A 13,997-nucleotide genomic window follows, 5' to 3' on the forward strand; every position below is an offset into this window, starting at 1 on the left:
TACAATAGCTTATTGTGTTTCAGCCGATGTCACACACGCTCTGTGTAAGTATGTGCGTGTGTTTGTGTTGGATGCAGGATTGTATTTAGTGCACGTGTGTTCTCATGTGGGAGCCTTGAAACCGAACTCGCTCAATTTTAACATTTCAGAAGTTTAGACGTCCGCAAAGGTCCATAAAACGGTTCATGTTACACATGGAGTCGCACACGCGAAACCTGACAAATCCTGGAGAGCCTTTTAAAATCATTCACACACCGTTTGGACTTCTTCTTTGTCATACTTTCCCACGATAATCAAGTCATGGCACGAAATCCAATCAGAAGAAGGAATGAAATGCGAGTCAGACAAAAATAACCACTCAAAAACTGTTCACTGCACTTTTTTTTTTTAATGTTCAAACATGTTTTCATTCATTATTCAGCTGTAAGATTCATCTCAGGCAATTATGCACTTTTTTTTTTTTAAGGTGAAAATGAAGTTTTAAGACGGCATATTGTTGTGAGTTTATCATGTTTCATTGAGACAAAGTTGAATAAAGACACTGTTGTGTTAAATGTGTCTTGCATGTTAAAGTACAGTTAAAAATATGTTTTGTAATTTTTTGTATAAAAATTGAAATGTATAACTGAAGGAAAACATCGACTAAAATTGTCAATTTTGTCGCCTAAAATTGCTCTTTATTTCGTCGATTAAAATTGCTCTTTATTTCATCGACTAAAATTACATTAAAAATAAAATACAACCAGATGACTAAATTATGAATACACCTTTAATCAATTTTAGTCAAAAGACTATAAGTAAAACTAAATTGAAATCTCTTGTCAAAATTAACACTGGTGGCCCTCGCTGGCCAGATTGGATCCTCTCACGGGCCAGTTCTTGCCCACGGGCCAAATCTTTGACACCCCTGGTCTAGGTCATGTCAGTGAGTTTGGCTACAGGAACTGAAATTAGTGGTGACATGTATTTTCTATTTAAAACTTTGCGTTTTAATTTTAAATTTTAAAAGGATCTTGTCACATTTGTCCATCTGTGTTTTTGGCAACCGTCCCTGTCGTTTCTCTGTTACATTTTTACATAAGTTGTCATGGGAACACCACAGTGATCTTTGTTGTTGAAAATGTTTTTTTGATTTATATGTTTTGGAGTCTGGACAGTAACGCGTCTCTTTTCTGCAAGTTGTACGTGATTCTTCTTCACGCCAGCCTCTTCTTTTTGTTCAGGACAGGAAGTGACCGTCAACTGCACGCAGCGACCCTCCACGTCACCTGTGTAAACAAGCTCAATTGATATGCATTGCTTCTGATTCCACCTTTTGTCATGTAAGTTCACATCTGACCTATTTATAATTTTTTTTGCGTGAACGCTATTGGGGATTTCCATCTCCTCATATTTATATCAGATAAACAGTTTATCTGGGCTACTTCTGGTTTAGGAGACAACAAGTGGAAAGCAGGAAGGTTGCTATCAACAGTCTCCCGGCCGACCTCTAAACAGAAGCTGGACCTCCATGTGTTCTCCCCCCAGAAAGGTGAGCAGCTCATTAGGAAAAGCCGCCATGGCTCAACTCTGGATGTCGATTCAGGGTTACGTGGTTCATAAGGTCAGGCAAACACCTCATGCACATGTGCTTGACGACCTCAAGGAAGTCCACAGTGATGACATTGTTCCATTGGAGACAATAGTAGGTGAATCGGAGTTCGTCTTGAGTAATCAAAATATTTGCTGTGCTAAATTAAAAACAATTGATTTGGATCCAAATGTATTTATTTCTATGTTGCATAGAATTTGCATGTATTAAGTTGTCATTGTTGATATTTGACTAAATTGCATTTATTTTGTGTTTAGCATTTTGACCAGGTTATTTTTATTTTTATTATTAGTTATTTGTGTTTAGTTTGTTTTTAATGGCCGTCCATCCATCCATCCATCCATCCATCCATCCATCTCAATATTCCCCTTGTTCTATTAATTTTATGAATTTACAGTATTTTTATTTTTTTATGGCCACCAGGGTTCTAATTCTTTCTTTTTTGTTACCTATAACCTTGTTGGTCACATCCCCGCTACCCAAAATAAATGTAAAAATAAATAAATAAGAAAATTAATAAAACCCCTTAAAATTTGGATGTTCTAATATTGAATAATCTATTTACATTAATATGCTCTATGCAACGCCACAAGACTAAACACAGTATTCTGATTAATATTGTGTTTGTGGAATAGGAGTTAGTCGGCAAAATCCACTCGTTTTTTCCTCCACCTCGGGGCGGCCATTTTTCCACATTTTGCTGTTGACTGAAAATGTCATAAGGTAACAACCGATCACAGCTAACCTGTTTTCTGAACCTGAACCATGATAGCTGTCTAATGTTGTTGTTGTTTTTTAATTGACATTTTTGGGGGGTGACTTTACAACATGTCCACTTTTCATGATTCAGTATCTAGTTTGTGTGTACAGTATTCCGCAAGGCTGTGACTTGTGTCTGACTGTAGCGCCATTGGCTAGCTTTTTACAGTTGCTACATGTCGGTCGTCTTACCAAAATTGATCATGATGCAACTCAGTGTGTCACGTATTTAAAGCTGTAACCGCCTGTTGTACGACTGCCCCATTTGGACAACGTTGTTTGGTCTTACCAAAAAAGTGTATTTTCCAATACTCTTCATAGGCATTTATGCAAACTGATTGTGCTCACACTTTAGTTAGACACATGCATTTGTCTTTGAAAGTGAGACCAAATTTATTATCTAACAAAAGGTGCTAACATCTCCTAACCGTGAGGCCTTTGAGTCTAACAAGCCAGTGTCAACTGCATGAATTTGTTTTTGACAATTAGAGCAAATGAAGGGGGAAAGCAGACAAAATGTCTGGCAGTAGTAAATTACTAGTGCCTCAAGCGTCAGTTTTGGCAGCATAAATGTAGATAGGTGCCTGATGAAAGCAAGCCTTTATCACTACACACTCCAAGGCATTTAGCAGGGTCTGATTTGCATTTTATAACCTAGAGAATTAAACTTCTGAAGGAAAAACTTAACTAAAATCCCGTAGAATTCATTGTAATGTAGGAAAGTGTAGACAGCGAGACTTGGAAAAGTGAGAAAAGTTGAATATAAACATAATGAAAATTGTTTAATTGCTAGCATTCTAACAATTTGTCAGAATGGAGAATTGATCAAATGCTAATATGCTAACCATTAGTATGCGGAACTAGCAAGATAGCAACCTCATCTACAGATAAACGTGAAGGCAGATGAGGATTTTACATCTTCATCTTGACATGTACTGTAGTTAAGGAGGCTACAATTTCTAATGGTAAAAAGGCTAGCATGCTAATAGTTGATATACTGTCAAATAGCATGATAGTTGTCTGAGTAAACACAAACGATTAGGGTTTTACTTTTTGACCTAATAAGGGCTTTACATTGCGTCCTGTAATCAAATCAGGTAAAATTTCTAATGAGAATTGATACCAAGCTAAGGCAGATAAGAAAGATTTTTGCACATTAACTTCTATTCAACATGATAACAGTTGGTAGGTTAACACAGAAAATGGGAACGACTAGATTAGGGAAGGTTTTTAAATGTAATTAATAGATATGATTTTTACATCTTACTTTATATTCAGTTATATTTCTAAATATATAATGAATTTAATGTTAGCATATAGCCAGAGAGCGATCTGAGTAAAAAAGTGCTAAGGCCAATTGATGAGGTTAATTAACCCATTAACTCATTGGCCAATTGTGCATGAGGCAACATGTCTGTCACTACATTTTAAAGCGACACGAAATCAACCGGCCAACAGGTTGACGCTTACTTATGCTAAAGGATTAGCAACAGGTACATTCGGCTGGTGATCTCACGAATGACTCATACACTGTCACAAAAAAAGCCTTGAGGAACTGCAGCTGTCTCTGCACAAGCCCCAAACCATTTTTTTTTTTTTTTTTTTTTTGAAGAGCTCAGAATTGTTCATTCGGTAGTCTTACCGATTCAACGTCTTGTCATCATTGCTCTTTTCTTTTTTTTTTTTTTTTTTTTTTTTTGTGTGTGTGTATGTGTGCGTGCGTTTGCGCCAAACCATTTAGACCCCCTCCCACCCAATGTGTGCATGCTGTCTGTGACAGCTTAACGCACACTTCAAACAACTGCTACACCACCTCCCAACACACATCTCCTCACTGTTAGGCGTCACAAGTATCACCAAAAAGCGGGCCTCAAACATGCAAAGGTCTGAATAAAAGATCAAAAGTATTCGCTTGGCGGCAGACTGACTCACACTCTGGTGTTTTTTTTTTTTGTTTGTTTTTTTGTTTTTTGTTTTTGCATCTCATCTTTTTCTGCTGTCTGCTGCCCATAGATGATTGATGGACGCGACTGAAGAATAGTCTAATTGTCAACACAGTGTGTGGTTTCCAGCGCAAGGCCACACAGGAGAGGATAGCAGCAACAACAATGAAAATCTATTAGTGGGCACAAGTGAATGGCTAGGTCAAAATAACATTGTTTATTTACTTCCTATTTTTGTTTGTTTGTTTGTTTGTTAGCAAGGTGGCTCACGAAAGATGAGGCAAGAAGACTGTGCCATACCGTTATTTTTATTATGGCGATGGGGGAATGATTCTATTTTTGCTAAGAACAATTTCCTTTTAAAAACTGATATGCACCCCAAAGCTCTGCATTTTATTTTATTTTATTTTTTGAGGCGGTGGGGGTGATTTTGTTATCTTGTAATTAAACTATTTCCTGGTAAATTGAGTTTGTTGTAAGTTTTGTTTTGGGATTTTTTTCCCCTGGCATTTAATTCTGACTCAAAACAGCAATGTCTCTAACAAAAGTGGAAAGACTTGCGTAATACTTTGTTTTTCATTTTATTAGCACCAGGCTAATTAATCCATTGCCCCATTTTTGTATTTTTTATTTTTATTTTTTTAACTGGGTTAGTGAGAGCAGCTGTCTGACTCAAACACCAAACAGAAACTAAATAACTCTAGTGAGTGGGGAAAATACTCATTCCACATTTTAGTTAGTTCATTTTATTGCTAAAGTAGTTAGCAGGCTGCTTAACTGTTTTATAAAATGGGCAACTGAACAGCACCAGTCTTTATTCTGGAGCACGTGGAGAACTGTGCATAGATTGTGACGCTAGTGACAAAACATGTACACCGATTCCTCTGTTGATAGCTAAAAACAAACAAAACAAAAAAAAGAAGAAGAAAGTCACACCATATACAGTATGTTTTAACTTGTTCATCGGTTAGCTAGCAGGCTAATTCCTGCTTCATGTTCATGGAGGTAGCCAAATGTACTGTACAATTTATCATTCTGGAGCAGATAGGACCCTTTCTACTGTGACTCAAGTGGCAAAACAAAATATCAGTTAATCTATAAAGAGTTTAAAAAACGAAAGTAGCGCCACCCTTGTTTTTTTTTTTTTCATAAGTTAGCAGCCACTTATTGTAGAGTGGCGATACAGTATAGAGCTGGAATTAATTCATGGTATTTCAATCCATTTCAAGGGGAGAAATTGATTTTGTTCTGTAATTTAGTTACTGGCTTGATCACAGGACACTTGTAAGGACCAGGTCTGGAATTTTGTATAATCCTGCTAACAAACAACAAAACAATGCGTACCTACCTAAATAATGTTGTACTTTTCGTCCTGTTGACATCCCTGCCAACATTTGGCTAAAAACAGCATGCCGTGCCACCAAAGGATAGATAGGAAGTTCTCTCTGATTTATTTGCAGGTTTTTCCTGCGTTTGCCAAGACGGACAAAAATACAGGATATGACAATCGTTGGGTGGATTTTTATATACACAATTCAATTTTTAAAATTAATACCTCAAGTGTGTGTCACAATTTTAAAAAAAATTAAAAAAGTATTTTAAAAAAACATCTCAGCAGAGCAAAAGGCGGTAAAAGCAAAGGCCTCATACAGTAATTAGAGGAAGGTGAGTGCAATAGGGAAGGACGAGTGACCATGCGGAGGAGGAAGGGATCAGTGATTCGGGTAGGACATTGTTGAGTGATACAGTAGTTGTGTCTAAAAGTCACCGGGTTGGCGCCACTGCTGCCCCCACCCCCTGTGCTGAGTTGCGGACTGAGAGGGTCCATCTGGGACAACTAGTTTCAACCCTCCCAAATCTCATCTTCAACTCAATGTTGCTGTATCAAAATAACTAACCCAGCCTTGGGTAAAAGTAACCCAATCTCCTCAAAATCCACAGCTACCCCGTGAGTGGGTTAGGAAAACAACACAGGATGTTTTAGTGGTTACTCACTGTGAAATCTTATTGATGTATGAATGAGTGGATACACAGTTTAAATGTACCTCCTGCCATCTAGAGGAACTTGAAATAAACAATTGATTTCTGTATAAGATTTTGTCTATTTAGTGTTTTAAGTTTACATATTGAGCATGAATGTGTATTGTATTGTTTTTGTATTTAATTCAAGGTCTGATGACATCCCACGTGTTGGTTTGCGGCCGTGCATGTTGGAGCATGTCCGCAGGCAGTCGTAAGATGGAAGACGAAGAAGCTGCAGTATTTGACTTTGAGCTTCACAATGCTCAGGTACTGTAACGACTCTTCGATTGATATTGAAATGAATGGCGGATGGAACTTGGCATGCCCGGGCTTGATTTGTGGCTGACTGTCTAAACATGTCTACATGTCTACTTTTGCGGCCTCAGGCAAAAAAACACAAAAGCTTTTCAACACGAGCTTTCACTGTATAAATTGTTCGTTATTCTCCTTCATTTGTGCAAGACAAGATGAAGGATGATTGGGTTTTTTTTGTGTAGATAGATACCATGCTAATAATCTTGTACTTAATCTTTTAACATATATTATTACTCAATGGAGAAATGTCTGCACAGCCGCCAGTGGTCAGGTGCTGTTGGGCAGCAGGAGCTCGTGTATGGAAACCATAAAAAATGCCCCACACACTGACAGGACTTCACTCAATGAGTTTATTTGAGGGGAAACAACGCGTTTCACGTTCAGCGTCATCAGGTTCATCTCAAATCTGCTGAACACGAAACGCGTCGTTTCCCCTCAATTAAACTCATTGAGTGAAGTCCTGTCAGTGTGTGGGTGATTTTTTTTTTTCTGGTGTCCATATATAATTACTATAATTACTCATATTTTTCAATTTAAATATACTGATTGACTGATAATCCTCTGTCGTAATTATTTTTTTAATCCCTAAAAAAAAATATAAAATAAACTTGAAATTTTACATTCATTCAATTCAATCCTTTGTGACACGAACGGCATTTTATTCTTCAGATTTACTGATGCTGATGTGGTTTTTCGAGACTTTGAAAAGTGGCGCCAGAGATGGTGCAAAGGGTGATAAAGGGCCCCCTTCCTACCACTTTTCAAAGTCTCAAAAACCGCATCAGTAAATCTGGGGGGGGGGGGGGGGGGGAATGCTTTTAGTGTCACAAATGTCAAGTTTCATCAGTCCTTCAAACACATATGTATAGGTATGTATACATATACAAAAATATATTCATTACAGTACATTCATATATACAAATTTTCAGAGTGATAAATGCAATCAACAAAACTTAAAATACTGTATATAAAACATAAATAAATAATCTGAATTAAATAATTATATAATTTTATAAAGCCCTGAGTAGTGTAATTTATAACAAAATGTATTTGTATTTTATTTATGGGCCCTTGTAAAATGGTTAAAAAAAGGTTGTGAAAAAAAGTAAATAAATACAAATTTTATCGAGCTGTGTATATCTGTTTCTATTTAGTGACTTCCTACTTGACTGTTAAAATGCATTGACATAAAATGCCATGTTTCACTGAGTTACAAATGAGTGGGCGTGTTTCCACTGAGAGTGAGAGGCGGTGTTGTGCCAGAGGGGGGTCGCATCCTGGGAGGGTTCACGGCTCTGAGGGGGGCGGGTGGGCGTCGTTTGCGTCGTATATAAGAGCAGGCAGATCACACAGGCGGCAAGTCAGTCCAGCGCCAGCCTACGGCAAAAAAAACCAAAACAGAGAAAACATGGAGCCCACAGTGAATCCGTACGACTACTACGAGGACTACGAGGAGCTGGAGAACTCCACCATGTGCGACTACTCCGAGTGGACGCCGTCCTACTCGGTCATCCCGGTGCTCTACATGCTCATCTTCATCCTGGGCCTGTCGGGCAACGGCGTGGTCATCTTCACCGTGTGGCGGGCGCAGGGGAAGCGGCGCGCGGCCGACGTCTACATCGGCAACCTGGCCCTGGCCGACCTGACCTTCGTGGTGACGCTGCCCCTGTGGGCGGTCTACACGGCCATGGGCTACCACTGGCCGTTCGGGGTGGCCCTGTGCAAGATCAGCAGCTACGTGGTGCTCCTCAACATGTACGCCAGCGTCTTCCTCCTCACCTGCATGAGCTTCGACCGCTACCTGGCCATCGTGCACTCGCTGTCCAGCGCCCAGCTGCGCACCCGCGGCCACATGCGCGCCTCCCTCGCCGCCATCTGGACGCTGTCGGGCCTCCTGGCCGCGCCCACCCTGGTCTTCCGCACCACCCGGCACGACTTGGGCACCAACCGCACGTCCTGCGCCATGGACTTTGGTCTGGTGGTGAGCAACAAGCATCAGGAGAACCTGTGGATCGCCGGCTTGAGCATTTCCTCGTCCGCCCTGGGCTTCCTGCTGCCCTTCCTGGCCATGATGGTGTGCTACGGGTTCATCGGCTGCACCGTCACGCGCCACTTCAACACCCTGCGCAAGGAGGACCAACGCAAGCGGCGGCTCCTGAAGATCATCACCACGCTGGTGGTGGTCTTCGCCGCCTGCTGGATCCCCTTCCACGTGGTGAAAAGCGCCGACGCCCTCTCCTACCTGGATCTGTTCCCGGCCACCTGCGCTTTCCTGCGCTTCCTGCTGCTGGCCCACCCGTACGCCACCTGCCTGGCGTACGTCAACAGCTGCCTCAACCCTTTCCTCTACGCCTTCTTCGACCTGCGTTTCAGGTCGCAGTGCCTCTGCTTGCTCCACCTCAAGAAGTCGTTGCACGCCAGCCCCGCCGGCTCCTTGTCCTCTCAGAAGACGGAGGCGCAGTCGCTGGCCACGAAGGTCTAGCACGCCTGCAGGACTCCATCATTACTCGGTGCTTACTTGTGGATTGTGACTCTGTGGACTACTGACTTTTGAAGAACTTTTAAGGGACCAAACGTGAAGTAGACCTTGTGGAATGTATCTCCAAAAAGGCCGGGTTCGCGCGCTTTTTTTTTCTTTCTTTGACTCAAGTCTTTACAACCGAAGAATGAAGTCATACTCGCACAGATACTTGTGTAAAAAAATAAACTTTGATAAAAGTAAAAGTATGATTCATACTCTGAGATGTACAAAAATGAATTTTATCATTTTTAACACAATCATTTGGATAACTTCAGTGGAAAAAAAAAAAAAAAGCTTATCTTGTACAAACTAATTTCCCTCATTCGTTATCACATCGCATGTTTTGAGGTTGTTTTTTTTCTTTTTTTCCCCCAACCAAGAGCTAGCTAGCGTTTTATGCTATCAAAACAGTGTTTCCCATTGCCTTGTTGTGAACAGATTACCAAAAAAAAATACACCTGACTGATATTTTCAGATTTGACACATCACATTCCCCCCTAAAACAATTTACAGTTACAAGTCATTAATGCTCCCTAGTTCCCCCCCATATTGCTGCTGTCCGTGTTTTTTCTGTCCACAAGATCTCAACTGCAGTTGACTAAACCCCTTTCTATCTTTTTTTTTTTTTTTACATCATGCCCTGGTCGTTGAAAAGAAAAAAAAAGCCTATGTTGAGAAAGTAATGAGTAATATAAGAAAAAAAAAATACTAAAGTACAGATAGCTATAGTATGGTAACCTAGTATTTGTACTTTGTTACTTTCCACCGCTGTATTTTTTTTTATTGGTAAGCAGTTGAGGTGTGACAAGCCAGCGAGACGTCAGCGTCTGCGGCATTTCCAGCCTGCAATGTGCTACTACACTCGTGTGTGTACGTTGCTATGCGGTGTCGGGCTCTGATAAGCGTGGTAAGGAGAGACGGGGGGTCTCGGGATGCAAGGAGGGGGTTTCGAGACAGACGGACAGATGGCAGCTGACAAATGTTTTCAGACTGCCTGGACTGAGAGCCCAATTAAAAGGTGACTAGTTTGACAGGCAGTGTGCGTGCGTGTGCGTGTGAGTGTGTTGTCAGACACAATACATCCTGACAAAAACATGAATTGTAAATATTTTTTACATTTGTGATTCTTGTCTATGATTTGTAATAAAAGGGAAAAAAACAATGATCCTCTTTTGTGTTGGTTTGTGTTGCATTTCACTCCTCTCTCTCTTTTTGCTGGAATGTATTTTCTCCCCTCAGTTGAATGTTTGCTTCTTCCTGAGGATGCATTTTAGTGAGGGGAGGCGGTGGCTTTTCCATTGTGTCGTGCGCTGGGCTTCCAAATCAAAGTGTGCATGTCTGCAGGAAATGCATGTTGGACTTGTGTTCCAACGCAGAAAGACACGCTTCTGCTCCTCTTGCATGAACAATCAACTCAAGTCCTGTTTAGTCTTCAATGATCATGATCAATTTAAAAAAAAAAAAAAAAAACATCTTCATCAAGAGAGGTTTTGGAGAACTAAATGAGAATGTTAATGAATGTGGACACGGTTGAGCTTCTTAAAGGCATAATCAGGAAGACAGAAGGAGCAGTCTAATCCGGGTGGACTGTTTTTTTTTAATGTCCGTCTTACTGTATGGGTGGCTAATTACATATGTTGGAATCAACTGAAATCATAATCCAGTTTGCGCAAAACAAGTATAAAGCTACTTTTTGCCAGTCGTGAACGTGAGCTACGGTAACCCAGAAGTGATTTCAGGAAAAAAAAAAAAAAAAAAAGACACGGCAAAAACGTTAGAGCTACAGTAACATTAAATGTTTATGTCACGTTATGGGGCCACAAAATATCCTTCTGTGGACCACAAATGGCCCACGGGCTGCGAGTTTGAGAACCCTGTGATAAATGGATAGATAAAGAGATTGATGTTGTAGATATTATAGATTGATTGATATATAGATAGACACTATTGTAGATAGGTCTTTTAATTTTTTTTTACAAGTATATTTTTGTTCTTAACCACTGATTGTTTTGACCTAACTAACTCAATGGTATACATTAATAGGCAGACAAAGGTATTACTGCGTAAATTAGATATATGTATTTCCTTAAAAAATCTAACTATCTACAAGAGTTCAAGTAACAGAAGAACTTCTCAGGCATGTACATACAGTACGAGATGAATGCATTCCCTGTAGACTCATCAACTTTTATTGATGAGGCCATTCCGGCTCTATTTCACCGGCGACGCCTCGCCAAAGTATCCCTGACCTTTCGGCATCAAAGCCGCATCCTGCTGCGTAACATAAACTGCATAGATTATTTTCACTTGAGGTTTTTATGATGCTGGTGTGCTCGTGTTACGTTAAGACTCGAAAACATTTCATGTCGCGTGGACGCTGTAGCGCTGCCATTTGGGCTCTTTGATGCACTTTTACCGTTGGAAAAAATATAGATGTATATATTTTTTAGGCAAATATGTGTGAAAACAAGGGGTATAAAAAGAGAGCAGATATGTTGTGTAGAGAAGCTTAACCCTTTTCTTATTGCTGCAGTCCTCTATGAGCATTGTGTGGTTATGATCATGAATATACTAATAATTAGAAATACTGTGAATGTAAATAATGTTGGTACATTTTTAAGATTTTGGTATTGTCTGTCATCTCAAAGGTAATGGCCTCACTTCCTTGGCGCTATTCACACAAGGTGGAAGGCAGGTAAGGAGATTCTTAAATGAAATTTAGCTCATGTTGGGAAGTATTAAAATTAATTTTGTGATATTTGAAAACAGCGTCACTTCAGCATAACTTATTTGTTCCTTTTTACATTTTGATTACGAAAACAAAACAAAAAAGTTTTATAAAGTTTACCAACTCCCTTTTGATCTCTGTTGCAAACCAAAACAGCAGCACCTACTGGGACACATAAAGTTGCTCAATAGCCTTTATGAAGTTTGGAATATCACTGCTTACTGTAAACGACTTCATTGTGAGGTAATGAAGATAATCTTACATTATGTGAAGACGGCTTTATTAGCATTCCAATAGAGCGACATGGTCGCGCTGCAATGTTGTGTACGTCCATGTTTGTCATTAAATCAGTCCGGAATTACTCGGTTCTACTTTCCTTTAAAAAGATGAATAAATTCTAATCTACCCAAAGCAATTACTCCAAAAATGAAAGTAAAGGGGTCCGCAACCTTTACTGTCAAAAGAGCCATTTTAGGCCAAATAACTTTAAAAAAATAAATAAATAAAATCTGTCTAGAACCACAATATATTTGAATATTATGATGATCGAATGAGTGTGTTAGTGTTGAGTCAAATGTAATGAGGGAGTGAGGGCCCAAGACCCTGACATTTTTGGCAATTTTATGGACATACAGTATTATGGTAATTTTCTGCCTCTCTTCTTCCTTGACATTTTGTTATTTTCTGCCGTTATTGCTTTCAATTTTCTGACATTTTTTTTTTTTGCAATTCTGTGGACATTTTATTTCTTTATTTTTTTTTCCTTTTTTTTGGGACATTTTATAGTTACTTTTTTAAACCTTTTCTTTACTACCATTTTTTTTTTTTTTAATTAATGTTCTGACTTTTTTGGAAATTCCAAAGACCTTTTATGCTAATAAATTTATTAAATAAAATTAATAAATTTCTTCTTTTGTTTTTGGACATTTTATGGTCAATTTGTAAATGTTTTCTTTTTCTTTTATTTTTTTCTCCAATTCTGACATTTTTGGCAATAATATGGACCATTTTATTGTAATGTTTTTTTTTTTTTCCTTTGACATTTTATTGTCACTTTTTGGACATTTTGAGGTAATTTCTAAAACTTTATTCATCTACCTTCCAACCCTTTTGACAATGTCAAAATTTTGACTTTGACATTGTCTGAATATTTAATAATTCTTTTTTTTTTTTTTTCAATCATGAATTCATTTTATTTAAAAAATAAGATAAAACTAAGCCTGTAAAAAAATATAAAAAAATAATTGCGACTGTTTTTAGAAATCCACTGGGGCCTTGGTCACACGGAAGCAAAGTTCCTGTAGAGAATCTTTTACAGACAGAAACGTTTCAAGATTTGCGAGTGTCCAAAGGAAGACGCTGAGGAGGACGTTTAATGGCTGTAATGTATATGCCAAGTCTGGAGTGGCGCTGTAGCGTAGCCACTGGCAGCCGAGAAACGTTTCTTGGGAGAAGTAATATGGCGGCTTCAAAAGTCTTGGCCTATTGGCTATCCAGTAATATATACAGATCAGTGAGACGAACACAGGAGAAGTAACAATGGCGGGTGATTCAAGTACAACATCATGCAAAAATATTTTGGTGTAAAAGCATAAGCAAGCTAAGGAGGTTGCGCAAAACGACTACGACACAGCTACACTTTTCTTTTTTTTTCTTTTCTTTTTTTTTCTTTTTAAATGTTATTTTTTTTATGATAGCTACAGCTCGAGGTGGTCCGGGGACCCCAATTTGAGAACCATTGTCCCATAGAAACCAAAGGGGAGAGTTGTTGTCAGGGGAGCCATTAATTGGCATATCAATGGGTGGCTGTGCTATTGTTTGCTTTCCAAATCAGGCCTGCTGTGTGTGGCGAGCGCGTGCCCCCGCGACCATAAATCCAAAGCCATTAAAGCGACTCGCACAAAAAATAGACACAGGAAACGTTGCGGCATTTCTCCCCTGCTTCTTGACAATGGAGGAGAAGTCCCAACCGGACCTGAAGCCCTGGCGAGGCCCGACGATGACATTGGTTGAGCGTCGTCGTGGCGGGACCTCGAGCTTCCTGGCGTGAAGTGTGCATGGGGCAGGAAAGACAAAATGGCGGGTCAGCGAGTCAGGGTTCCTGATCAGGGATATCCT

General features: G+C 39.5%; 1 protein-coding gene across 1 annotated transcript; it reads left to right on the plus strand.

Moving 5' to 3' along the window:
* Nucleotides 1-7,975: 7,975 nt before the first annotated feature.
* LOC144002115 (apelin receptor B-like) lies at nucleotides 7,976-11,686 on the plus strand. The gene has a single exon (XM_077497040.1). The coding sequence runs from the start codon at nucleotides 8,039-8,041 to the stop codon at nucleotides 9,110-9,112; it is 1,074 nt and encodes a 357-aa protein (XP_077353166.1). The 5' UTR covers nucleotides 7,976-8,038; the 3' UTR covers nucleotides 9,113-11,686.
* The last annotated feature ends 2,311 nt before the right edge of the window (nucleotides 11,687-13,997 follow it).

Source organism: Festucalex cinctus, chromosome 15, assembly GCF_051991245.1.
Source record: "Festucalex cinctus isolate MCC-2025b chromosome 15, RoL_Fcin_1.0, whole genome shotgun sequence".
NCBI lineage: Eukaryota > Metazoa > Chordata > Actinopteri > Syngnathiformes > Syngnathidae > Festucalex > Festucalex cinctus.

Bases quoted from the DNA above. Each gene is read 5' to 3' on its own strand.
- LOC144002115 (XM_077497040.1), top strand. From the start codon at position 8,039: ATGGAGCCCACAGTGAATCCGTACGACTACTACGAGGACTACGAGGAG.